This window comes from Leptonychotes weddellii, chromosome 1 (genome assembly GCF_054177405.1).
Source record: "Leptonychotes weddellii isolate Sample4059 chromosome 1, ASM5417740v2, whole genome shotgun sequence".
NCBI classification, from domain to species: Eukaryota; Metazoa; Chordata; class Mammalia; order Carnivora; family Phocidae; genus Leptonychotes; species Leptonychotes weddellii.
In genome coordinates, this window is record NC_138369.1 from 3,572,830 (window position 1) to 3,594,692 (window position 21,863).

General features: G+C 59.7%; 4 protein-coding genes across 29 annotated transcripts in view; 2 read left to right on the forward strand and 2 right to left on the reverse strand.

Moving 5' to 3' along the window:
• Nucleotides 1-679: 679 nt before the first annotated feature.
• NDUFA11 (NADH:ubiquinone oxidoreductase subunit A11) lies at nt 680-6,319 on the reverse strand. The gene is made up of 4 exons (XM_006748834.3): nt 6,146-6,319; nt 2,453-2,545; nt 2,238-2,360; nt 680-878 (listed from the first exon to the last, which is right to left on the reverse strand). The coding sequence occupies exons 1-4, from the start codon at nt 6,240-6,242 to the stop codon at nt 766-768; spliced, it is 426 nt and encodes a 141-aa protein (XP_006748897.1). The 5' UTR covers nt 6,243-6,319; the 3' UTR covers nt 680-765.
• Nucleotides 6,320-7,318: 999 nt separating this feature from the next.
• Nucleotides 7,319-10,687, forward strand: VMAC (vimentin type intermediate filament associated coiled-coil protein). The gene is made up of 2 exons (XM_006748835.3): nt 7,319-7,565; nt 8,755-10,687. Exons 1-2 carry the CDS (start codon nt 7,375-7,377, stop codon nt 9,071-9,073), a joined length of 510 nt encoding a protein of 169 aa, XP_006748898.1. The 5' UTR covers nt 7,319-7,374; the 3' UTR covers nt 9,074-10,687.
• On the forward strand, nt 9,099-13,523 carry CAPS (calcyphosine). Its single transcript, XM_006748836.3, has 4 exons — nt 9,099-12,181; nt 12,256-12,433; nt 12,572-12,778; nt 12,853-13,523. The coding sequence occupies exons 1-4, from the start codon at nt 12,099-12,101 to the stop codon at nt 12,952-12,954; spliced, it is 570 nt and encodes a 189-aa protein (XP_006748899.1). The 5' UTR covers nt 9,099-12,098; the 3' UTR covers nt 12,955-13,523.
• The window catches only part of RANBP3 (RAN binding protein 3), a 53,604-nt gene continuing 45,192 nt past the window's right edge, over nt 13,452-21,863 (reverse strand). For 19 of the 26 annotated variants that reach the window (XM_081804186.1, XM_081804664.1, XM_081804501.1 and 16 more), the window contains 8 exons: nt 21,655-21,758; nt 20,415-20,493; nt 19,177-19,279; nt 18,493-18,617; nt 16,915-17,035; nt 15,641-15,783; nt 14,950-15,130; nt 13,452-14,844 (listed from right to left, as the gene is read on the reverse strand). In XM_081804186.1, coding sequence (XP_081660312.1) covers nt 14,801-14,844; nt 14,950-15,130; nt 15,641-15,783; nt 16,915-17,035; nt 18,493-18,617; nt 19,177-19,279; nt 20,415-20,493; nt 21,655-21,758 — 900 coding nt within the window. In that variant the 3' untranslated portion in view covers nt 13,452-14,800. The remainder of the gene's footprint in view (nt 14,845-14,949; nt 15,131-15,640; nt 15,784-16,914; nt 17,036-18,492; nt 18,618-19,176; nt 19,280-20,414; nt 20,494-21,654; nt 21,759-21,863) is intronic. The other 7 variants (XM_006748839.3, XM_006748838.3, XM_081804368.1 and 4 more) reach the window with 1 other exon arrangement.

Genomic DNA, 21,863 nt, shown 5'->3' on the forward strand with positions numbered 1-21,863 from the left:
GGGAGAAAGGGAGAGGGATGGGGCGAGAAGGGGCCTCAGGGCCCGGCTCCTGCTGCCTCCAGGCCACTTCCAATGCCCGACCCCGCTCCCCAGGGTAAAGCCCGGAGAGCCCTAATTTATGGCCCACCTCGACATGCTGCAGCAAGCCTTCCTTTCCGGCTGCCAGAGCACCGAGCCAGAGCCTGTTCCGCGGCACGCCGGGGGCCAGGGCCATGCCGGCATTCTGAGGCTGCCTAAATCACTGGGTCCGACAGGTGGCGGCCGGCGAGGATCAGGATTCTTCTCTGGTCCCCACCACAGGCCCCTGCTCTGCAGACTCCTGGTGGCCTGTCAGCCACCTGTCGCCTGGGGACAAAGCTCCTGGGCCAGCCCGTCGGGGGTGCTCTGCTCCAATGCCCAAGAATTTGGAGTCAGGCCGTGCGTGGGCCCTGGGTGCGCTTTCCACATGCTGTTGGCTTTGGGGCGGGGGGGCGCCCAGAGAGGGGATGGCCTGTGACCTGCAGGGGGCGCTGCAGGAAGGGCTGTGGGGGGCGGTGCCCGGCTCCGGTCTTCAGGTCCAAGCTGGCGCCTCAGGCCCACTCCCCTGCTGGGCTGCTGCTGGCACGTCAGTCACCCAGCCCACCAGGGACGGGGCTTCATCCCAGAGAACAGGAGAGGAGGGGAGGGAGACGCACCCAAAGAATACACACAGAATTTATTTTCAGTCGCATCTGAGCCTGCCCGCGGACGGGGGTGGGGGGGGTGGGGGGGGAGCGGGGCGGCGGGCTACACCTTGGGCGCCACAAACACCTTCCAGCCCTCCTGCTGGCCCATCTTGAGCAGCGCGGCTGTCATGCCCATGTACGCGCAGGCGGCGGCTCCGATCCTGTAGCTGTGAGCTGCCGGAGTTGGGAGGGCGGCATCAGGCGGCCGTGCGGCTCCCCCCCACCCCCGCCTCCCCGGGGAGCCCAAGAACACGGCCTTCCCGCCAGGCTTAGGGGCTCGGGGCTGTGGGCCCCGAGGATTAAATCAGGGGCCCCTCTGGCTGAAGATGTGTGTGGAAACCCGGGAACCGAGGCTGTCAGTCCGGGTCCAGGGAGGGGGACCCCGCGCTCGGTGGAGCCTCAGCCGGTGCGCTGGCCGCAGGCGCCAGGCCCTGTGTTTGCTCTGCGGACCGTGAACGCGGGAGCGCAGAACGGCCCTGCTTGTCCGAGGGCTGTCGTGGGCAGGGAGGCGGGCCTGCCGTGTGCAGGGCTCACCCCCTTGGCGGGCTGGGGGTGTGTGTCAAACCCCAGGATGCACGGGCCTCCCTCCACCGTGCCCTCCCTCTGCCTGACTGGAACCCTCCAACAAGCACTGGCAGACTGGTGGGCCAGGGCAGTTGCCAGCTCCGAGGCTATGGGAGGTGGAAAGAGCAGTGTCTGCTCCCGGTTCCAGGCGGCTGCACTGTGCCAGGCTGGTGTGGGGCCCCCGCCCTGCCTCCCACGAGGGAGGCATGCTCTGCTGGTTCCCAGGTGACCTCGCACCACCCAAGCCCCCTCTCTGAGCTAGTCCGTGCATCTCCAGGTGGGGATGGTGAGTGTAGCTCCCCTGCAGGGCTGTGTGTTTGGCCAATCAGGGCTCTGGGTGCTGGGAGAGGGACGGCAATGCAAGGACCATGCACCTTCTCCATGCTCATGGGGCAGGGGCAGAGACAGACAGTGGCCTTGTGTTCTCTGACAAGGTGCAGAAAAGGAGAGTGATAAGGAACGAGGGCAGCAGGGGTCCCAGATCATCCATAGGCGGGTTTGGACAGTGAAAGAGGGAGCTGTGCTGACATCTGGGTGAACAGCACTCCAGGAAGTGGGCACAGCACATGCAAAGGCCCTGGGGCAGGACTGGGCCTGGCTTGGAGGAATAGCAAGGAGGCTTGTGTGGCTTATACAGAGTGACCAAGGGGGCGAGAGGGAGGAGGGGAGGGTAGGGGGATGTGGCAGGTTGTGCAGAGCCTTGTGGGCCAGGTTGAATGCCACAGCAAGCCACAGGGTGGGTATACGGGCTTGGTGAGGTAGACATGCAGTAGGTGCTTAAGCAAAGCAGCTCTTAGTATTACTGAACTGGCTGGTGGCAGAGGTTCAAAAGCACTGGAAGGTTTCACGGGGACTGCCCCCTCCTCTGCTGGGGTGAACATCCCACACACCTGGCCCCTTCCTGGCCCCCGGTCTGGGATAGAATGGGGGGTTGTGGTCAGCAGAGGTCAGAATGGGGAGCTCACTCACTGCGTGCTCCCAGGGTCAGGCCTCCGGCACAGCCTCCGATGAAGTAGTTCAGGGGGTCATCGGGCTTCTCTCGGACCTGAGCGCTGAGGCAGGACGTGAGGCCAAATATGGCGCCGATGGCAGCTGTTGGGGTGCGGGTGTGGGGGTGAGCGCTGAGTCAGGGCCCAGGGGCCGGTGCCAGGAGGGCCCCTAAGGAGAAGCCAAGGCTCGCTCACCTGCAGTAAATGTGTATCGCCCTGTCCTCGCCACTCCCTCTAGGAAGGTGTCCGGGGGCTGGAGCGTGACACTGTAGGCAGAGAAGATCAGGCCTGTGGGACCAGAGAGGGTGAGGTGTGTGGGACCAGGACCTGGGCGCTGAGACCAGGAGGGGCCCTGGCGGGGGGCAGGCCCCTCCACTATCAGAGAAACCCTCTCTCCCTCTGTCCCCATGGCACCCAGAAGGAGGTTCCTAGCACCACCCCTTCACCCAGGAAGGGACTGTTCTGAGGTTTACCCAGGGCCCCACAGCTGCTGAGCAGCCACAGTGGGATTCCAACCCAGTCTACTGCTCCAAACCCTGGGCTCTCACCCCTACCTCCGGGCCCCAGGCCTCCCTCCGCAAGGCCTGCCCAAGGCCTGCCCGGGGCGCCTTCGCTCTCCACAGTGCACCGGTCCAGCTTGCAGTGGACACGAGAACAGGCCCAGGGCCCAAGTGGCTGGGCTGCTCTCTGGCCTCACGTGCCAGCACAGACAGCACAGCTGAGCCCCACAGGGCTTGGCACCCAGGCCCTGCTCCCCACTCCCAGCCAAGGCTGCCTTCTCCCATGGGGCCCAGGGCTCCTTGGTGGAGACTTGGCTCCCGGGGCTGCCAAGGCCTGCTGCTCGTCACCCTTGGGCCCCCCCCCTCCTGCTCGCAGCTTGGGCCTGGGCCCATCCCTCACACCTGGCTGGCTCAGCAGCCGCTCCCGCCCACCCGGCCTCGCCACTCTGGTCAGCTTTTCCATCTCTGCTCGCCCTGGCCTCCCTGCCCGACACTGGCTCTTGCGCATGAGGGGCCCGGCAGGGGCTGGGCCTGGACCCAAGCGCCAGGTGGGTGGTGAGGCCCGAGGCTCTATCCTGGGGCATCTTGAGCAAACACTGGCCCAGGCTGCTGTGTGGGTCTGGGGTGAGGCCAAGGCAAGGCCTTGGGCAGCTGCCCCGACCAGACCCTCCTCAGTGGGGGGGCAGGCCAGGGCCCACCTGGCTGGCTCCGAATCACCAGGAACCGCCCAACACGGAGCTCCCTGGATCCTCCAGCTGACCCTGCTCAGGGCAGACAACACACCCCTCCTCTCCCTACAGAACCCCCGCATGGCCCAGTCACCATAGGGACCTCCCAGGGCCAGCCCGTCCCAACCTGTCTGCCAGCTCACATTCCACGCTGCACACAGACCGTGCCCCCGCCATCCTAATCCCCTCAGAAATCCTAGAACTGGGAGTGGATGAACTGTCTCCTAGCAATCATCCAATATGGTGACCTGCCACAGCCCACCCTCCCCACATCCTGCGACCCCCAGCACATGAGGATCTCTACTGACTCGGACCTTTCTATGGCCCCCCATCACCCTGCAAAAGGCCCCCTTCCCAACTCCCACCTGCTCCTGGCTCTCTCTCAGCCTCCAGCAGTGACCTCCAGACACAGTGCACACTTGACCCTTCATTCATTCATTCCTTCCTTCACAGTGACTGCAGGTTGTCATTCCTTTTCACAGGCACTGTGTGCCCACATTCATTCATTCATTCATTCTTCCATCCATCCAGCTACTTCATTCACTCACACATTCATTCAGTTGCTGTATGCCCTAATTCACTCATCCAGCCACCCATCCACAGAGTTACTAGGTGCCTTCATCCATCCATACATTCATTCATTCATTCATTCAGGGTTACTGTGTGCCCACAGGGTGCTGATGCTAGGGGGTCCAGGCTCCCTGCCCTCCGGGGGCTCACCATCTCAGGAAAGCCAGACAGGAAACAAGAGTGTTCTCTCAGTGAGGCCTGAGGGGAGGCAGGGAAGGTAAGGGAGGATCCAGGAGCCAAGTCCTGCACGTTGAGTGGAGCTGGCCAGTGAGAGAGAATGTAGGCGGGCGAAGTAAGCAACACACACACACACACACACACACACACACACACACACACCCACACCCACCCACCCACCCACCGATACCCTCGAAGGCTCACAGGAGCTGGAGACCACCACAAATCCGAGTCTCTCAGTGACTGCCTGACATGGCACCTCTGTCAAAGTTCCCACCCACACTCTCTCAAAGACCTTTCAGCAAGCCCCCGCCCCCACCCTGGAGGCTCCTCACTCTCAGCAGCACCCCACTCCTGAGATGTGCTCAGTCTCCCCCAACAGCCTCCTGAGATGTCAGTCCATCCCCGTGGACTGTGCATTTGTGATCACATGTGCACTCCCACTCAGAAACACCAACATTAATGTCTTTCTCAGATTCAAAATCCCTTAAACCATCCACTTCCCCTTATCTCCCTGAAGGCCCCATGTGCCCCTCAGGCGACCCCCTCCTCCTACTTTAATTCCCCTTTAGACACAACCATGAGCCTCCACAAAGTCCTGCCAGGCATTCCCCAATGTCAGCATTTCCCTATAAGAATGTGCCCGAATAAGATCCCCCTACAGTGATCCAACCCCGCACTGCGCAACCCTCTCCAAAGGCCCCCTAGAGACCCTGCCACGCACCTCTGTTGTCCCAACAACTCGCCACTCAAGCAGACTCCACATCATTCATCCGCAGGGACTCCCCATCCACCCTCTCTCCTGAGGCCCCTCCACAAGGATCCTGCACGCACAGTCCTTGCCCCAGCCACCCTCAGGAGCAGATCAGGAGACGTGGATTTGCATACTGGCTTGAAAAGACCCTGGGATAGTTAACACACCTCTGTGACCTTCAGTTTCCACCTCTGAGAAATGGGCACGATAATCATTGATCTCAGAAAATGGAGTGATGATTAGGTTTACCTTAATCCAAATGCCTCCCAGTGGAGACTCAACTTCTGCCAGGCCTCGTTTCAGGAGCTGGAGATATGGAGGTGGCCCAAACCATCATTCATACTTCTCAAGAGAGACTGGAAGGGGCGAGATGCTGAGGTGTCCCATGCAGAAGAGTGCTAGGGCCATAGTCACCTTATGCCCTCCCAAGGCTACCCTTATAGCAGCCCCTGACCCACCTCACTTGTGACCTCCTCCGCACCCCTACGGCCCCTCTGGTGGTCCCAGTAAAAGCTTCAGATACCCCTAACCCGCTCTCCTGAACCCTAAAAAGACTTCATTTCACACTGGAACGTTCTCAAACTTCTGTACCCCCGAGACACAGCCATGATCCCCCCAAATAACCTCAACTTACCCTGTTGTTAAGTCTCATGAATCCCCAGCTCCTTCGACACCCAGTAAAGGCCCTCTGCCACTCAAAGACGTCCCCAGAGCCTGGGGTTAGCTTCAACAGTAACCCCCAAATCCCAGCCCCCAGCAACCGCTTCTGACGACCCCAGTGGCCACCCTGTCACGTGTACCATTTCCCTGTGCCCTCCAACCCTGTCGGACCCCCTTCACACAAGAGTTCCTCAAGGCCGCCTCAGACATCCCCACGACGACGTGTCACCCCGTGAGCTACCCAGCGCTCCTGCGACCCCCTCGGACAGCTCCCAGGGACCCTGTCGCCTTCCTGCGCCCTCTGAATTAGTCCGACACCCCCACAAAGTCTATCCCGTACAAGAGCTCCCCCAGCGACCCAGGGCCGCCCTAGACATCCCGGCGACAACCTTACGGCACCTGCGAGATCCCCAGCGCCCCAGGACGCCCTGGGACAGCCCCCAGCGACTCTATGACCTCCCTGCACCCTCTGCCCTCGGGACCCGGCCGAGGTGCTCACCAGCGGCACCACTGACTGTGGTGCTGGCGTAGGTCTTGCGGTGGCACTCGGTGCCATCGGGTATGTCCAGGTATTGCTGAAGAAGCGTCCGCGCCATGATTGCACACCCCTGGCCCCGCACCAGTGTCCAAGGGCAGCCGCCGCTCGTTCTCGCGAGACTTCCTGGGCGGCGCGCGCAACCTCTCGTGCGGAGGGGCCGACAACAAGCGTGCAACTTTATTGAACATCGCGGACACAGACACGGTCGCGCGCACGCGCCGAGTCGGGACTGGCGTAAAGGAAGCGCGCATGCACCCCCAGCCGCCTTCAAGAACGAGAAACTGAGGTGAGCCAGAATCAGTGAAGGCAGATCTCACTAGTTCCAACTCAGAAGGTCCTAGGTTAGGAAACGTTGACGCCCGGAGGTGGGGCCTAATCCAGGGGCGGGACTATGACCGGTACTAGGCCTATCTCCAAGCGCAGATTCGGGCGCGGGGCGGGGCTCCACTTGATAGGAGCAAGATGTAACCCTGGGGCGGGGCACAGCGCAAATGTGACCACTCCCAGCACCAGGATCTGCGTGAGTCTGGGGGTCTGAACCGCGTGCGACTATTTTGGGGCGTGGCCAGGTTCGAGGGCGGGCAAAGGTACCGATCCCAGGGCTAGGATTTTACGGGACGCCAGTCGTGCTCACCTTGTGGCTGGCTTGTCCAAGCCCTGGGACGGAGGAGGTCTGCGCTAGACTTGGGGGCGTGGCCAGAGCCGAAGACACGCCCCGAAAAGGACTTGGCCGAACCGGAGCTGTGCGTTTGCTTAAGGGGCGTGTCCGTGGCCTTCCGGGTGGATCTGAGAGAGGCGAAGCCTGGGGCGTGGCCAGGCTTGCTGGGCCGCAGGACCCGGACCAATGCTGCTGGTGTTGGTTTCTCAGTGGGGCGGGGCCTGTCTCGAAGGAGTGACCAGTCCCGTTGCGGGAGCCTGAACAGGGAGCGGCCATCGAGGACTCAGGCCCACCTGGGGGCGTGGTTTGTCAGAACCTTGGCCAATCTTAGAGTTAAGCCGGGCTCAGGGGCGGAGTCTTGAGGTGCCGGGACCAGTGAGGGTGTTTGGGTTTGAGGAGGGCGCGACCCATCCTGCCGCGGCCAATCGCGCCGAGGTCCTGAGGGGGGCTTCTGGGGGCGGTGTCCATCGGGGGCGTGGCCAAGGGGCGGGGCCGGGGCCGGTTCCGGGCCGCCGGGGACCGCGCGGGGGCCATGTCGGCGCCGCAGCCGCTGCAGATCCGCGAGGCGAACGCACACCTGGCGGCTGTGCACCGGCGCGCCGCGGAGTTGGAGGCGCGGCTGGACGCGGCGGAGCGCACAGTGCGCGCCCAGGCCGAGCGCCTGGCTCGCCACGACCAGCAGCTGCGCGCTGCCCTGGACGAGCTGGGCCGCGCCAAGGACTGGTGAGGCCCGGGGCCGGCCGGGTGGACTTCTGGGAGGTGGGCGGAGGCGGAGCGGAGATGGGAAGGGGAGGAGAGGCGCGGGAACCGCGTGCAGTCACGTGTAGGCTGGACTACTGGTGGGATTGAAAAAAAAGAACACCCAAAACCTCGAATTAGTCACCAGCATGCTAAGTTAAGAGGTGTCACACAAGTGCGGATTTCTAACTTAAAACAGAACCCATTTTTCCACAATGCAAAATCGGCTCTTTCCGAGTGGTGCAGGGTCACCGACCTCCTAGGCATTGAGATCCATGGCAGGTTCTGGAGCAGGGGAGGATGGGATCATACCAGCCGTTTTTGAAGAACCCCTCTAGTTTTGAAGAGGTGCTGAGGATTGAAAGGGATGAGACAAGCGCCCAGGGAGGAGGGAGGTCAGGGGCCCAGGTGGGAAAGGAGCTGGTTGGATTCATTCATTCATCTTTACTGAGTACCTACTGTGTGTCAGGCACTGTGCTGGGCGCTAGAGCACGTAAGTGAGATCTACTAGCACAGTCCTTAGGCAGGCACATCACTAGGCAGTTACAACATGGGGTAGTTGGGGTCGTGATGGAAGGGCACATAGGGTTGAGTGGGCCTAGATGGAAGGCTTCCTGGAAGAGGAGCCATCTAAGCTGAACAACAAATAGGAAAAGATGTAGGGGACAAGGGAATTGCAGGGGAGCGATTAGAGAGTTTTCGTCTTCTTTGGCTGCCATTACAGAATACCACAGGCTGGGGGCCTTAAACAACTGAAATTTTCTCCTCACAGTTCTGGAGGCTGGAAAGTCCAACCGACAGATTCAGTTCCTGGTGACAGATTCTCTTCCTGGCTTGCAGATTGTCATCTTCTTGCTGTGTGCTCACATGGCCAGAGAGCAAACTCTCTGGTGTCTCTTCTCACAAGGGCACTAATTCTATGAGGGCCCCACCCTCATGAGCTCATCCCAAAGGCGCCATCTCCAAATACATCACACTGGGGATGGGGGCTAGGGGTTCAACGTAAGATTTTGAGGGGACACATTCAGTCCATAACAAGGGGGTCTTGAAGCAGTGGTGGGGAGCTTGGCATTTATCCTGATGGTGATGGGGAGCCCCGGGAAGTCAGGGGCAGGGAGGAGGAGAATCGCTGGTCCCCGCAGTACCATAACTGCCCTGTCTTGCCTTCTGCCAGTGAGCTTGCCGCTCTCCAGGAGCAGCTGCTGACCTCCGAGGCCACTGTCCACAGCCTGCAGGCTGCTGTGCGTCAGAGGGATGAGCTCATTGGGCAGCTGCAGCCCCGGGCGGAGCTGCTGCAGGACATCTGCCGTCGCCGGCCACCCCTGGCCGGGCTGCTGGCTGCCCTGGCGGAGGCTGAACGCCTGGGGCCCCTGCCAACCAGAGACCCCAGCCACCCGCTCCCTGGTGGGCCCAGTCCACGCCTTGCCAACAGTACTGGGGAAGAGGAGGACAGGGACCACCTCCAGCCTGCAGTGTTTGGGACCACTGTGTGAGCCTGGAGCACAGATTTCACAATGGAGACAGAGTTCCACTGCTGTGGGTGTCCTCGGGGGTCACCAGTGTCCCAGAGGGGACCCCGTGGCAGAGCCATAATCCTTTCCAAGCATCAAACCTGCTAAAAAGTCATAGGTTTCAAACAGGCCGCCCAAGGGCCAAAGGCATATGGTTAGCCTGGACAGGTTTTTTTTTTTTTTAAGATTTTATTTTTAAGTAATCTCTACACCCAATGTAGGGCTTGAACTTAAAATCCTGAGATCAAGAGTCGCATGTTCTACCAACTGAGCCAGCCAGGCGCCCCTTGTTTTTTTGTTTTTTAAACAAAACTTTACATCAATCAACTTGTTGAAAAATTGGCAACATTTCACAAAAATTCGGATTTCTGGCTTCAGTCTTGGCCATGCCTGCTTAGATCTGAGCTCAGGATACCCTCTTTAGCCAAAGTGTGAGGTCCAGTTGGCTCCCTCATCTCTCTTAGGGCTGGATGTCTGGCCCCTGAAGCATCTGAGTTTGAGATCTCTCTTGCTCGTGGGGGCAGATGTATCAAGTTTTTCTCCCCCTTTTCCCCCTGCCCTGATCTTCGTTCCTTCTGAAGCATCCTTCATCCTAGGCTAAAGCTTTTTCTTATTCTTCATCCCAGACCAGAATTGGGAACCTCAAGCCTTGTGCTGTTTTGCAGTGGCTGTATGAAGATGGATTTTGAATCCTAGATTCTTTCCCCTAACTCTGTCCTTCCCTCAACGTTTAACCCAGAAGGGAGAGCGTGCGTGTGAGACATGCTGACATGCTGGCAGCCAGGCTGTGCTGCCCCAGGGAAAACTCAGGCATCCCTCAGCCTTTCCACTGGCTGTTCCCTCTGCTTAGACTGCTCTTCCCCCGGATGTCACATGCCCCGTTCCTTGTCACTCAGATCTTTGCTCAGATGTCACCTCCTCAGGGGGGGGCCTTCCCTGCCTACCTTATTTGAAGTAACCCCGTCCCCTGCTCTTACCCATTCTGTTTTCTTCACGGGACGACCTGTCATCAGAGTGTAAGCTACCTGAGGCAGGGCTTTTCTTCATCGCCAGCGCCAGGTGCACCCTGGAGCCTCGGTAGGAACAGGATGGGGTTTGTGGGCCCTGAAGGGAGCCGGGGGCCCCTAGCACATCTGATGAGGCCCCAGCCAATTCAGCTTTTGTAGCAAGCAGCCCGCTCCTTTTTATATTCCCTAGAGAATTTATTTTTAAACTCCTTATTTCTATGCTGCCCTTCTTGGCCAGAGACATTCAGGGTGCTATTATTTTTTAAATCAAACCAGGGAACCCTGTGCCTTTCTCTGCCCAGCCGAAGTGCCCAGCCTGGTCCCACGCTAGCCCTTTTCCCACCTCCTTACTCAGGGAACTGTCACACCAGGAACCACTGAGGGGCAGGGCCCATTTTGGCCTGGAAAGGTCGGGGTCCGTCCCCAGCCCTCAGGATGGTGCAGCCTGCCCGCCTGGCATCTAACAGTGACCCCTCAGTGCAGTAACAATGGCCCCATTTTCTCTGGATGAATAGGGGGGCTGCTTGTACGAAGAGAAGGCAGGTTGAGGCCTGTCTGAGCTTAAGAATAAATCAGATGATTTCCTGGCCTTGGTCCTTCCTCCTTTCTTCCTGTGTGGGGGCTGGAGAGGTGGCCTGGTGGGGCCCTGCTGGGCGGGGAGACACAGTTACAGTCACAGGCGCTTGTGTCTAGTCTTTGCCGCCCAGGCTGGCCCCATTTTATAGCTATGGAAAGTGAGGCTCAGGGGGGTGAAGTAAACTGGCCTTGGGGTCGGGAGGGCCTGGGCCACTTCCAGTTTCTGGAGGGGTTACTGTTAACATTCTGATTCTCTTCAAGATGAGGAGATGCCAAAACAGAGTTACAATAACTGTGGTTATATTTTACACTTTTTATGGAAAAAACTGTGATTTTTGTAATCCTCATGAAAAACACAATGGAGTAGTTCTCTGCCTACTCGAAAAGTTATGGACTGCAGTGAGCCGCCAGAATGTCACTGCAGTTTCTCCTAACACTGACAGTGTCTAAGTCCAGGCTTTGGAAAGCCTCTGGTGACCTCTGGGTCTCTGCAGCAGACGGGTCCCCAAACGGGGCCCACGTTTTAGGCCCTGGGAAATCCAGCGTCATTTTCAATCCTGTCGTTCGGTGTAACGCTTAGTCGATGTCTTGATTAGAGGCCTTCTGTGATGATGGCCTTGGTGCTTCTTGGATGGCGTCGGGGGCCAGGGCCACTTCTTCGCTTGGTACTGCAGTCCCCTGGCTCCCCCAGCTTGTTAGGAGCAAAACCACCAAGTGTTGTTTGAGAACTGAGAAACCAACCACCGAAAGACCCGCATCGACAGAAATCCCACACTGGCCCCTGAATAACTACCAGGAACTGCTTTGTCTGACTTAATGCTGAAACAGTCTGTAAGACTGCTGCGTCCTGGCTCAGCCACACTGGTCTGAACACCAGGCAAGGGGACCCGCGGAGCCCAGGGAGGAATTGGGTCTTAAGCCTCCTCGGCATGGCCTTGCCTCTCTCCGTCAGGGACACTCTGGCCATCTAGGGCTGTCGCCCACCCCTCCTTCTTGTGGCCAGGGAGGGGACCACCGCCAATCCCCATCTGGGTCTGGCTCTATCCCAGACCTGGGCACTGTGAGGCTGGGGGTGAGCAGGGCAGAGGGTGGGCAGTGGCGTCAGCAAAACACGGGCCTGTCCCTCTCGGCCCTGCCCCCCTGCCCCCCGGGGCTGTGAGGCACTGGCACAGTGTGGGTTACGGCCGGGGCCCCTCCCAGTCTCCTGAGCCACCATCCCTTAGCAACAGGCCTGCTAGGCAGGACGCACTGCCAACGCTGGGCAGAGTGGGCAGGAGCCAGAGGAGTGGCCGTCTGGGCTCCAGTACAGTTGAAGGCCAGGTGAGCAGGTAGCTGGCCAGGGCAGGCTTGCGGCACCGGAGCACAGCCTGGTCAGCCGAGTCGGAGTCCTTCCTCGAACTCTCCTCCAGCCAGTCTGACCCGGCATGGATGCTGCGGACGCCACTGTGGAGAAGCTCCGGGCACAGTGCCTGTCCCGAGGGGCCTTGGGCATCCAGGGCCTGGCCAGGTGAGCTGTCTCCTTGAATCTTCTTGACCCCCAGCCCCAGGGGCCACTTTTTAACTGCACCCCACGCCCCTTAGGTTTTTCCGCCGCCTGGACCGGGACAGGAGCCGATCCCTGGACTCGGGGGAACTCCAGCGGGGCCTGGCTGAGCTGGGGCTGGTGCTGGACACTGCCGAAGCGGAGGGCGTGTGCAGGCGCTGGGACCGTGATGGCAGCGGGATGCTGGACCTGGAGGAGTTCCTGAGGGCCCTGCGGGTGAGGCCCTTTGCCCTGCTGTCTGGGGGGTGCTGACGAGCTCTCCGTGGGCTTGTCGAGGTCAGTGCTGACCCTGGATGCCTGGAAGCCCTGGTGCTCCGCACTAGACCCCCCCAGTCATGACCTGCTCTTTTCCAGCCCCCCATGTCCCAGGCCCGGGAGGAGGTCATTGCAGCTGCGTTTGCCAAGTTGGACCGCAGCGGGGATGGTGTGGTGACCGTGGATGACCTCCGGGGGGTGTACAGTGGCCGCGCCCACCCCAAGGTGCGAAGTGGGGAGTGGACCGAGGAGGAGGTGCTCCGCCACTTCCTGGACAACTTTGACTCCTCTGAGAAGGACGGGCAGGTGGGTGCCCACAGACACCCCCCACCCCCTCTGCCCGGGTCTCTGGTCCCTACTTAGAGCCTGTCTGCCCCCAGGTCACGCTGGCTGAATTCCAGGACTACTACAGCGGCGTGAGCGCCTCCGTGGACACAGACGAGGAGTTTGTGGCCATGATGACCAGCGCCTGGCAGCTGTGAGCTGTGCACACTTGCTCAGCCAGCCCTGCCCCCGTAGCGTAGGACCCCCACCCTGGCCCCCCCTGAACCAGGTCCTCTCTCACCTGGGCTTCCAGCCAGGCAGCCCCTGAGGTGGAGGCCCCAGGACTGGCTGGATCAGGTCTCCGAGGACCCGGCTTGGCCACCAGGTACAAGTGGGACAAAGTTTCCAAGGATGGGTCACTGGTTCAGGACCCCAGGGAGCAAGGCCCTCCCTGTCCATTCTGTGCAGACTCCCCTCCCCCCTCCCCCCAGGAGCCACTGTTGGCAGGGAAGCAAACAGCTCTTCTGTGAAGCAAAGCTCAGCAGGGAGGCGGCCAGTCTTGGAAGGCAGCCAAGTTTGGTCACCTGCCCGGACGTGGAGTGTGGGGCAGGGGCCAGGGGCCCGCAGACAGGCCAGGTGGCTCTGGGACGTGGAGGCTGTTCCTGGCCAGTCTGTCTGGCTTCCTGAGGCCCCTGGGGCATGCAGGAGGCCAGGGTTTTAGTTAAAAGTTTTAATGTAGTTCCCAAATACATTTCATATGACAATCTTACATAAATGTTCCAAAACACATGGGCATTATCTGGTTTTACTTGTCACTAGTTGGCTAAGGCTTAAAGCAGAGAAGTGTGACTGGATCTGCTGGGAGGGCCTTTGGTGTCTTCCCATGGCTCAGGCTCACGCTGCACACAACCAACCCGAGGTGTGGGTGGCACAGCTGTGGAGACAAGCCTTCCGCTCACCCCGAGGGCGGGGCTGGGCACTTTGCTTGGAAATCCCTCGGAGCCCTGTGCACAGGGCCCTTCTTCACAGGCCGCCCCAGGTGGGTGAAGCCCGGCTGGCTCCTGGCCATGCTCCAGGGTGGTGGTGGGCACGGCACCCACTCCTGTGTGTGCTGTGAGTGTGGGAGACGGCCGGTTGCCTGGAACCAGCCCCCTGCCCCCTCCTCAAAGGTCCTGCTGAGGTCCCCCTCTGCCTCTCACAGGGGCCCCTGGTCCTGGATGGTCTTGGGGCAGTGACGTCGTCCAGGGCTGGGCAAGGAATGGCCAGCAGCAGGAAGGTTTGCCTCTCGGTGCCAGATGATGGGTGACCGACATGATGGGAAAAGGCAGGAGGGTGGGTGGAGACCCACCCAGGTCCAGTGACCCTTTTTTAGATAAGCTCTTTCCAGGTCTGGGGCCCAACACCTCAATACCCCACGACTGGGCCTGGAACAACCCTGGGTGGGGAACAAGGTGAGGGGGTGGCTGACTCCCACCCCAGCACAGAGGCCAGGAGCCCGGGAGGGAGGAGGAAGATGTGGCCCAGGACAGAGCTGCACCCACTCAATGCACAGGAGAGTCTGAACCTAAGAAACCAAACACAAAGCCTTTGGGGAAAAAAATCTAAAAATATAAGCCCCAAATCAGAGTGTGGGAAACTGGAAATACGGTAGTTAACAGAGCATCCAGCAGGCCCAGTGTTTATACTTGTGTGGACAGACCCGGTGGCCTGGATGGGCGGCGGCAGAGAGGCCGGGGACATGAGGAGAGAGGGGTGAAGAAACAAGGTGTCCCAGTCCCAGTGAGAAGCCGTGACAAGTCTTAATGTGCCATTTCAATTCAAAGGAGGGGAGGGAAGAAATGTTCTTTTTCGTTTTGCTCATCAATATGATGAGGTCTCGTGTCCCAAACCACATTCAGGCAGTTCCCGAGTCTGCTTCTGAACGGGACATGCGGATCCGAACTGTGGCCAACCCAGCGGGGAGTGTGGTTCCCGAGCCCCGCGCCTCCACACTGCTGGCGGGGCGGGGCGGGCGGGCGGGCAGACGGACAAAGCAGCAGGCTCGTGGGCAGCCGGCTCCCGGCGCTATGTGCTTCCGGCCGTCTGCCCCTCCCCTTCCTCGCCAGCACCTGTTGGGAAGCAGCGGCCTCACCGTCAGGTCCCCACCCTGGGTGGAGCCCCAGCCCCTTGGGTCAGGCTCCCCATCCCCTCCAGGGCCGGGACCACTGGCTCACCGCCTCCAGTGGCCCCCGATGGAGCCAGGACGTCCTCGTCACTGTCGTCCTCGTTGGACGGGGCTGCCCCAGGTTCAGGGGCAGGCATCTTGGCTTCCTGCTCCTGCTCCACACGGCTGCGCAGGGCCAGGATGCGGTGGTGCAGGGCTGCATACAGCTGGCCCGTGTCCTTGGAACTGGCCTGGGGCAGGCAGAGGGAAGTGGTGGGTTGGAAGATCTCTTGGTCAGGGTGGCTGCTGCCCTCCTGTGGTGGAAGCCACAAGCCCCGGGCTGTGTCTGGGCCAGAGCCCGACCCTCTCTCCTCAACAAGCTCACGGGCAGCAGACTGAAGCTCCTGGGGCCCCAGGGACCGTGCTTCCCAGCGGCTTGCAGAGCTTGCAGCTGGGATGGCACTCGGTGATGCAGGCCCACTCCTGTCTCTCTGCCACTGATCCGTCTGGACACTGGCCGGCCTAGAGGCCTCCCTCTTCGCTCCCTGGCCCACGCCCTCAGAGTGCCGACCGCTGCACCACAGAGCACCCCCCAGAGGGGCAGGACTTAGTGCAGGCCCACAGTGGCCTGACTGGGTGTGCCCGGGAACCTCCCTCCTGTGGGAGCTCAGGAGGGCACAGCGCTTGTCCAGGGCTCTGTTCAGGCACTTCCTTTCCCCAAGAGGTCGGTAGTAGCCTGTCCCGGCCCCAGGGCTACTCACTGAGATCAGGAAAACCTTCACGCCCTGGTCCTCAGTGTCCATGGCTGTGATGCGTATGCTCTTTTCACTGGCCTTGTCGATCTGCATCTGGGCCCAGAGCTTGGTGTTGAGGATCAGTCGCAAGCTGCCCTGGGTCCGCATCACTGCAACGGACAAGGCCACTCAGCCCTGGCCCCTGACCCCCACCCCACAGCCAGCTATGAGAACGGACACATTCTGGAATGAAAACACCACAAGGGTGAAATCCCACAATTCTCGCAAGGTCCACATAAGCTGCCCACCAGTCTGCTGAGCCACAGCACGCCCCACACGGGGGGGCCAGCCCTGTACCACCCAGCTCCCCCATGGCCACGTCCATCACGGGGAGATGCCAGGATGGTGGCTCCCTTGGAAGGGGGATGATTAGGTTGGAGGCAGGGCCAGAGAGTGACATTTGGGGGCTGTGTGCACTTTCTTTATGACACACTGTCTAGAAGTTGATGCCCCCTGATTGGCCCCACTCACAGGCCGAGCCCAGCCCCTACTCTGCAGTTTTCTTAGAAAAAAGGTTGAGGCCCAATGGCTGCTTAGAGCTCCCAAGAGGGAGACAAAGACAGACCGAGAGCAACATATGGTGGAGAAAAAGAGGGTAGAGACCTTCTTCCTTCTCTGGAAGTACACATCACATCTACCCAAGGCCGCCGTCAGCCTGCCTGGTTTATCAGAGCTCATCCTCCCCGCAAGTGCCCTGACCTTGTGGACATGGTGACACCTTGTCTTCCCACCAGCCCACTTCTCCCCATCCCAACCTGGGCCCCCAGATGGCCCCAGACGGAGCAGCATGGGCCAGCTCAGGGAGGCTGCGGGGTGGGGTCCTGGGCTCCAACTGACCAGATCTCCCTGTGTCCACTCCCCAAGCCCTCTGTGCCCAATGGGCCCACCTCCAAAGCACACGTGGAGTAGCTGGGACAGGCTGGGGGAAGGTCTATGACAAGGACCACAGGCTGTATAGGGCTGTTTGATTTCTTATTTTCCCTTTCCACCATAAAACCACCAGCACTTTGATTGTTAGAAAACAAGTCCAAGAGCTCTGGGTTGTTTCATCTACTGTCACACTCACAAAGAGGAGAGTCACAGAAGAGCTGGCAGCGAGAGCCTTGGGATAGGGCCTGCGCCTATAGGCCGCCAGTGCTGGGGCTCTCCAGTGGGGACCTGCGTGGGGATCCTGCCCTCCTGGGCCTTGGGAACTCTGTGCCATCCCGGGCCCTCTCCACAGACCCCGCACTGCAGCTCACCTAGTCGGGACTGGAGCGTCCCGTCATCAGTCGATGCCATGTCGTTGAGCCTGAGCAGCCCCCGGCCTCTCTCCACCCACGACTGCGAGGCCTTGTCAAAGACAAACAGCTTACACTGGATCTGGAACACAAGGCGGCCCTCTGGGTAAGCGGGGCCCTGGCTGGGTGGACACTGGTGTGGACAAACTCTGGGGAGCCTCGATCTAGCCTGAGTGAACTACTAGGTAGGGGTCAGCCAACGATGGCCCAGGGGGCACATCTAGCCCTTGGCCAGTTTTGTGTCCTGTCCTCCACCTAAGATGAATTTTACATTGTCAGAGGAGCATGAAAGAATCAGGAAGGAAACGAAGATAAAAACCAGATACCCATGAGATACCACCTCGCACTCGCTAGGATGGCCTCACAAGCCAGGTAACAGCAGGTGCCCGGGGGGGCGGGGGGCGGGCGGTTGGTGGACAGTCAGTTTACACACGGCTGGGGGGGAACGACACATGGCGCGGCTGCCGCGGAAGCGTGTCCCTCACAGTGTTACATGTGGAATCGCCGTGCGGCCCAGACACCCCACTCCTAAAGATCTACCCAAGAGAAATGCCACGCATCTGCACACACCAGACTGTACACAATGTCCACGGTAGCACGATTCATACTAGCTAAAAGCTGGAAACCTGAATGTCCCTCCACGCACGTCACTCGGTGCGGCCCCGGGGATGGACCCCAAGCCCACGAGGCTCAGGGAGGGAACCAGACACAGAAGGACACACGGGGTGTGAGTCCACATGGGGACACGTCCAGAACAGGCTCATCCACGATGGGAAGGGGGCTCGCAGGGGCCGGGGAGGGCATGAGAGATGACTGCCGATGGCAGTTTCTTTTCTGGGGACTAAAATGTTCTTTTCTGATGGCGGTGGCAGCAGCATAACTACGTGAACACACACTTTAAAGAGGGAATTCCATAGTATACGTGTTCTATCTCAATAAAGCTGTTCTATAGATAAAAAAAGAATACGCAACAGAGACCACGCCTGGCCCTTCAGAGTGTGCAGATCTTTACCAAGTCACTCTCTTTGCTCGTATGGATTTCATAGCAGTGCTGAGTGGGCAGAAGCAGTAGTACTTCTAAAAATGCCACATCAGAAACTCTCCAGTGCTCTACACATGCAGGTCACGGACACACATGCCTGCACACAACAACGCAAAGCAGACGAATGAGGCCCACTGAAGTGGACGTGTTGCCCCAAGATGCAGAGGAAAGGCAGGACAAGTTTGGGGTGCATCTGGGATCCCGGTTCCCTAATAAAACACCATGGGGTGCCAGTGTGACCAATCACAGCCGTTCATTCTGGGTGCATTTACAACAGTTTCTCCCAGAACTATCGAGAATGCCTCAAAAACAGATCCTTCTCAAAAAGAAAGCGAGACTCGAAGGCCCTTAGCGCTCACTGAACTCTGGAGGCCCCGCCACAAGGTCCCGGAGGGTGGTGCACAGAGAGGCTGGGGGCTACGGCTGGCCTCTCACACCACCACCTGAGGGCCAGGAGGCCCACCGGAGCCAGATGCCCCCGGCCAGGCCCGCCTCACCTGTAACACGTTGCTCTCCGCCTCCTCCCCGGTGATGACTTCCACTTTTTCCAACAAACACTTCCGTGCTGTTGCCTTGGTGTAGGCGGCTGCTGACTCGGCCAGGGACTCTGAAATGTTATTAGCTAAACGACATTGACTATTTATTTGCCGGTGTGTGTGTGTGTGTGTGTGTGTGTGGGTGGGTGTGTGTACGTCACAGGAGACAGAACAAAGGGGTTGGCTCTGCCTCAAGGGTGCCGGCTCCTGGGATGTGGAACGGACCCCAAACATAACAGCAATCTGGCCCCGGATGCTGTGGGGAGACCATCTGGGAGCTCATAGCCAGCGTGGCTCCAGATCTCCCACTGCCATTCACTCGGTAGAGGACAGGAGGACAGCAGAGAGAGTCCACCCACAGAGCACCGAAGGGAAACTCCCCTCCCCCACCTCAGGGCAAGAAGGAAGAGAGGGACAGCCACCTCAACAACCCTATCCCCAGAGTCATCCTGAAGCACCACGGCCTCTCTGTTTTAGGATGAACACGTCCCCTCTCTGCTTGCTGAAAACCAGTGCCCCTGGCTTTCCAATTCTGCCCCGGTGGCTGCCACGAGCTGGGGCCCATGTCCCTCCTGGGCGGGGGTGTGGATGGACAGTGCCCGTCACGTGGTACCCTTCCCACGAGGTGGTGGGACCGCAGCATACCTTTCTCAGGGGTGGCCTCCTGGGATGAGGACTCGGACCCGGACTCAGCAGCTGCATTTTCCCTGGTGGCATCTGAACTGACTTCATTTAATTTGGGTGGGCTCTGCAGGGAGACGGAAGCACACGGGGAGGAGAGCATGTTTGGGTGCTCCTGGTGGGTCAGCCGCCGTGGAACAGGAAGCCCCTCTGCTGGGATGGCGGCTCTTGGCACCGTCTCCCGGGCAGAGGGCTTTTTTCTGCAGACGGCCTTTCCTTCGCGGCTTTGGGGACCCACCCAGACCCGGCAGATGAGACTAGATAACCCCTCCGCAGGGGGTGCGTTCCAGCCTGGGGCCGTCTCCACACAACGATCCTCGAGCATCACCTGGTGGTAAAACCTACAGAAAAGCGCCCTCACGATGCAGGCAGCTTGGCCCTCCCAAATCCACCCTTCTCTGCTCTAGACGAACTGCCCTCCGAGTCCCCAAGTGGGGCCTCCCCCGACATCTCGGGGAGGTACGTGCCACCAGCTGTTTATCTCTGTGTGAGGCAGCTCTTGGACCACTTCGTTGTAACAGGAAAAGGACAGTATTGATGCTCGAGAAAAGCTGCAGGAAGCTCCTTAATGTAATGTAGACTGAGACAAAGACGGAAATAATGAAGTGGGATGGAACAGCTCCTTAACCACACTCACAAAGGACACAAAGGGATCCTAGGCATTCGACAGGGAAAGAAAAGAAACAAAAATAAGGAAGCAGGTAAACAATTCTAGAACCCCATCCCAAGCTGGCCAGGCTTTCTGGGAGGGGAGACAGCGTGGCCATGGTGCGTGCAGGAGACACCTGGGACACTCTGCAGGGGCCCCTCCAAGGCCACCTCCCCAAAGCCCCCTCCATGCTGCAGCCTCACGGTCAGGGACAGGGGTGCTGAACTCCCTTGGCTCCAGAGGTGGCTCAGGGTTCCAGTCAGATGATTATCACTGCAGCTGGCCTCAGCCAGGAGGAAGCATGGCCCGACTTAAGGGGAAGCCTGTCCTAGGATGAGGCTAAGCTAGCTGGCAGGGAAGAACGGCAGGAAGCTCGAACACCAGCTCCTCGAGAGCCTCCTGGTGCAACAACGCTGCCCCCAAGTCTGAGCTGGGTCTTCTTTCTCTTGCAACTGGAAGCATCCCCACTTCACAGGAGACAAGGTGGCAGCCATATTCACATGTCCCTTGCCCTGGGGCCCCAGGAAAAACAGTCCCCACAGGGGCCACTCACCAGCACACGCTCGCTCATGTTCTGGCCAAACACGAATTTGCTGCTGGCGGTGTCGGCACTATTGGTCGAGTTGTCTAAACTGAAGAGAAGGCACGCTGTGGGTGTGGGCACCCCGTGGGAGCGGGGAAGGCAGCGGGCACACTCGCATGAGCTGCACACACGTGTGCACGGTCAGAGTGGGTAAGGCAGAAAGCACAGCTGTGGGCACTGCTCAGCCTCCCCTGTGGGGGAGGGGCCCGGCATGCCAACGACAGGTGCTCACAGGCCTCGGAGCCAGGGGCCCACTGCATGTGGGCGGGCACTACGTGATGTGCCTGACGGCCACCTGTCATCCCGACCTCCTCGAGGCGGGTGTCCCCCTCGGGGTGCATGAGGACAGCGCCTGAGAGAGGCTGATCACAGAGGTCAGACCAGGCACCACCTACTTCCCCGAAAGAACCCACCAGTCCCTGGCCTGCACAAAGGAGGGGACACCGCCCACCCCTGGGCCACTGGCAGGTAACACTGGATGACCTTGGAGCTGCAGTCACCATCACATTTCGTCCAGTTTAAGATGTCACAGCTCTAAGTGCATCCCAATTTGGGAAAGGCTGCAGTGCAAAAAACGTGTCTTTAAAACAACATCCAATGTACTTTGCTAATCAGGGTCCAGGGAGCCAAGTGTGAGGTCACCACCATTCATGCCAGGCCTCTCTGAAGTCCACGCCCAGTTCTATGCACTCTGCTGGCCTGTCTCCTAGGCAGGGACACACTTTCTCTCTGAAATATCCATGGGGCACCCAGGCCATTAGTGAGCACCACCACCAGCAGTGTTAACGACCGGCAAGCCCAAATCCAGGGTAAGGGGTCCCCACAGGCCGGAACCTGGCAGTTAACAGGAGGCAGCCAAGCAGCCACTGGCCCGCTGGGTTCTGCTCTGGGCATGAGATCCGGGTGACAGAGGTCACTCTGAGGCCAAGCAGAACTTGGGTCCTGCCTTGTCTGTCTGTTGAAGCACACCATCCTGGCCACTCCACAGCTGTGCCCAGAGTGGGAATAAAGCGAGGAGCCAGGGGGTATCCAGGATTCTGGTGAAATCTGCTTCCTCCCACCCCCACCTCCATCCTGCCCTCCCCCTCCCCCCCACGAAGGACCAGGCTGGCTCCTGGTCCAGCTGCTGCCTCCTCCCCGGGCCCCAAGCTCAAAGCGATGGATGACCCTGGGCTGCTCTGAGGCTGGGCACCAGGCCCAAGACACACACCTGGAGCTGATATACTGAAGGAAATAGTTGGTCGCAGTTGGCGTTTCTGAACTGGGGTGTCCGGCATTCTCCATGTCAGCTACTTCAGTGTTCTCATTTGTTAACTGGGGAACAGAGAGGCAACACTTACTGCTCAGACAACCGCCTGTTCAGGACCTTTACAGCTCAGCCTGTCTACCCCTAGGCCACATGGCACAGCGTGTGTGTGC

Excerpts from the sequence above, each read along its gene's own strand:
- NDUFA11 (XM_006748834.3), bottom strand. The coding sequence starts at position 6,242 with ATGGCGCGGACGCTTCTTCAGCAATACCTGGACATACCCGATGGCACC. Across the intron at positions 2,546-6,145 it reads CACAGTCAGTGGTGCCGCTG|GCCTGATCTTCTCTGCCTAC; the intron begins GTGAGCACCTCG and ends CTGGTCCCACAG. Across the intron at positions 879-2,237 it reads CCTGACCCTGGGAGCACGCA|CTCACAGCTACAGGATCGGA; the intron begins GTGAGTGAGCTC and ends CAACTCCGGCAG.
- VMAC (XM_006748835.3), top strand. The coding sequence starts at position 7,375 with ATGTCGGCGCCGCAGCCGCTGCAGATCCGCGAGGCGAACGCACACCTG. Across the intron at positions 7,566-8,754 it reads CTGGGCCGCGCCAAGGACTG|TGAGCTTGCCGCTCTCCAGG; the intron begins GTGAGGCCCGGG and ends GCCTTCTGCCAG.
- CAPS (XM_006748836.3), top strand. The coding sequence starts at position 12,099 with ATGGATGCTGCGGACGCCACTGTGGAGAAGCTCCGGGCACAGTGCCTG. Across the intron at positions 12,434-12,571 it reads AGTTCCTGAGGGCCCTGCGG|CCCCCCATGTCCCAGGCCCG; the intron begins GTGAGGCCCTTT and ends GCTCTTTTCCAG. Across the intron at positions 12,779-12,852 it reads CCTCTGAGAAGGACGGGCAG|GTCACGCTGGCTGAATTCCA; the intron begins GTGGGTGCCCAC and ends GTCTGCCCCCAG.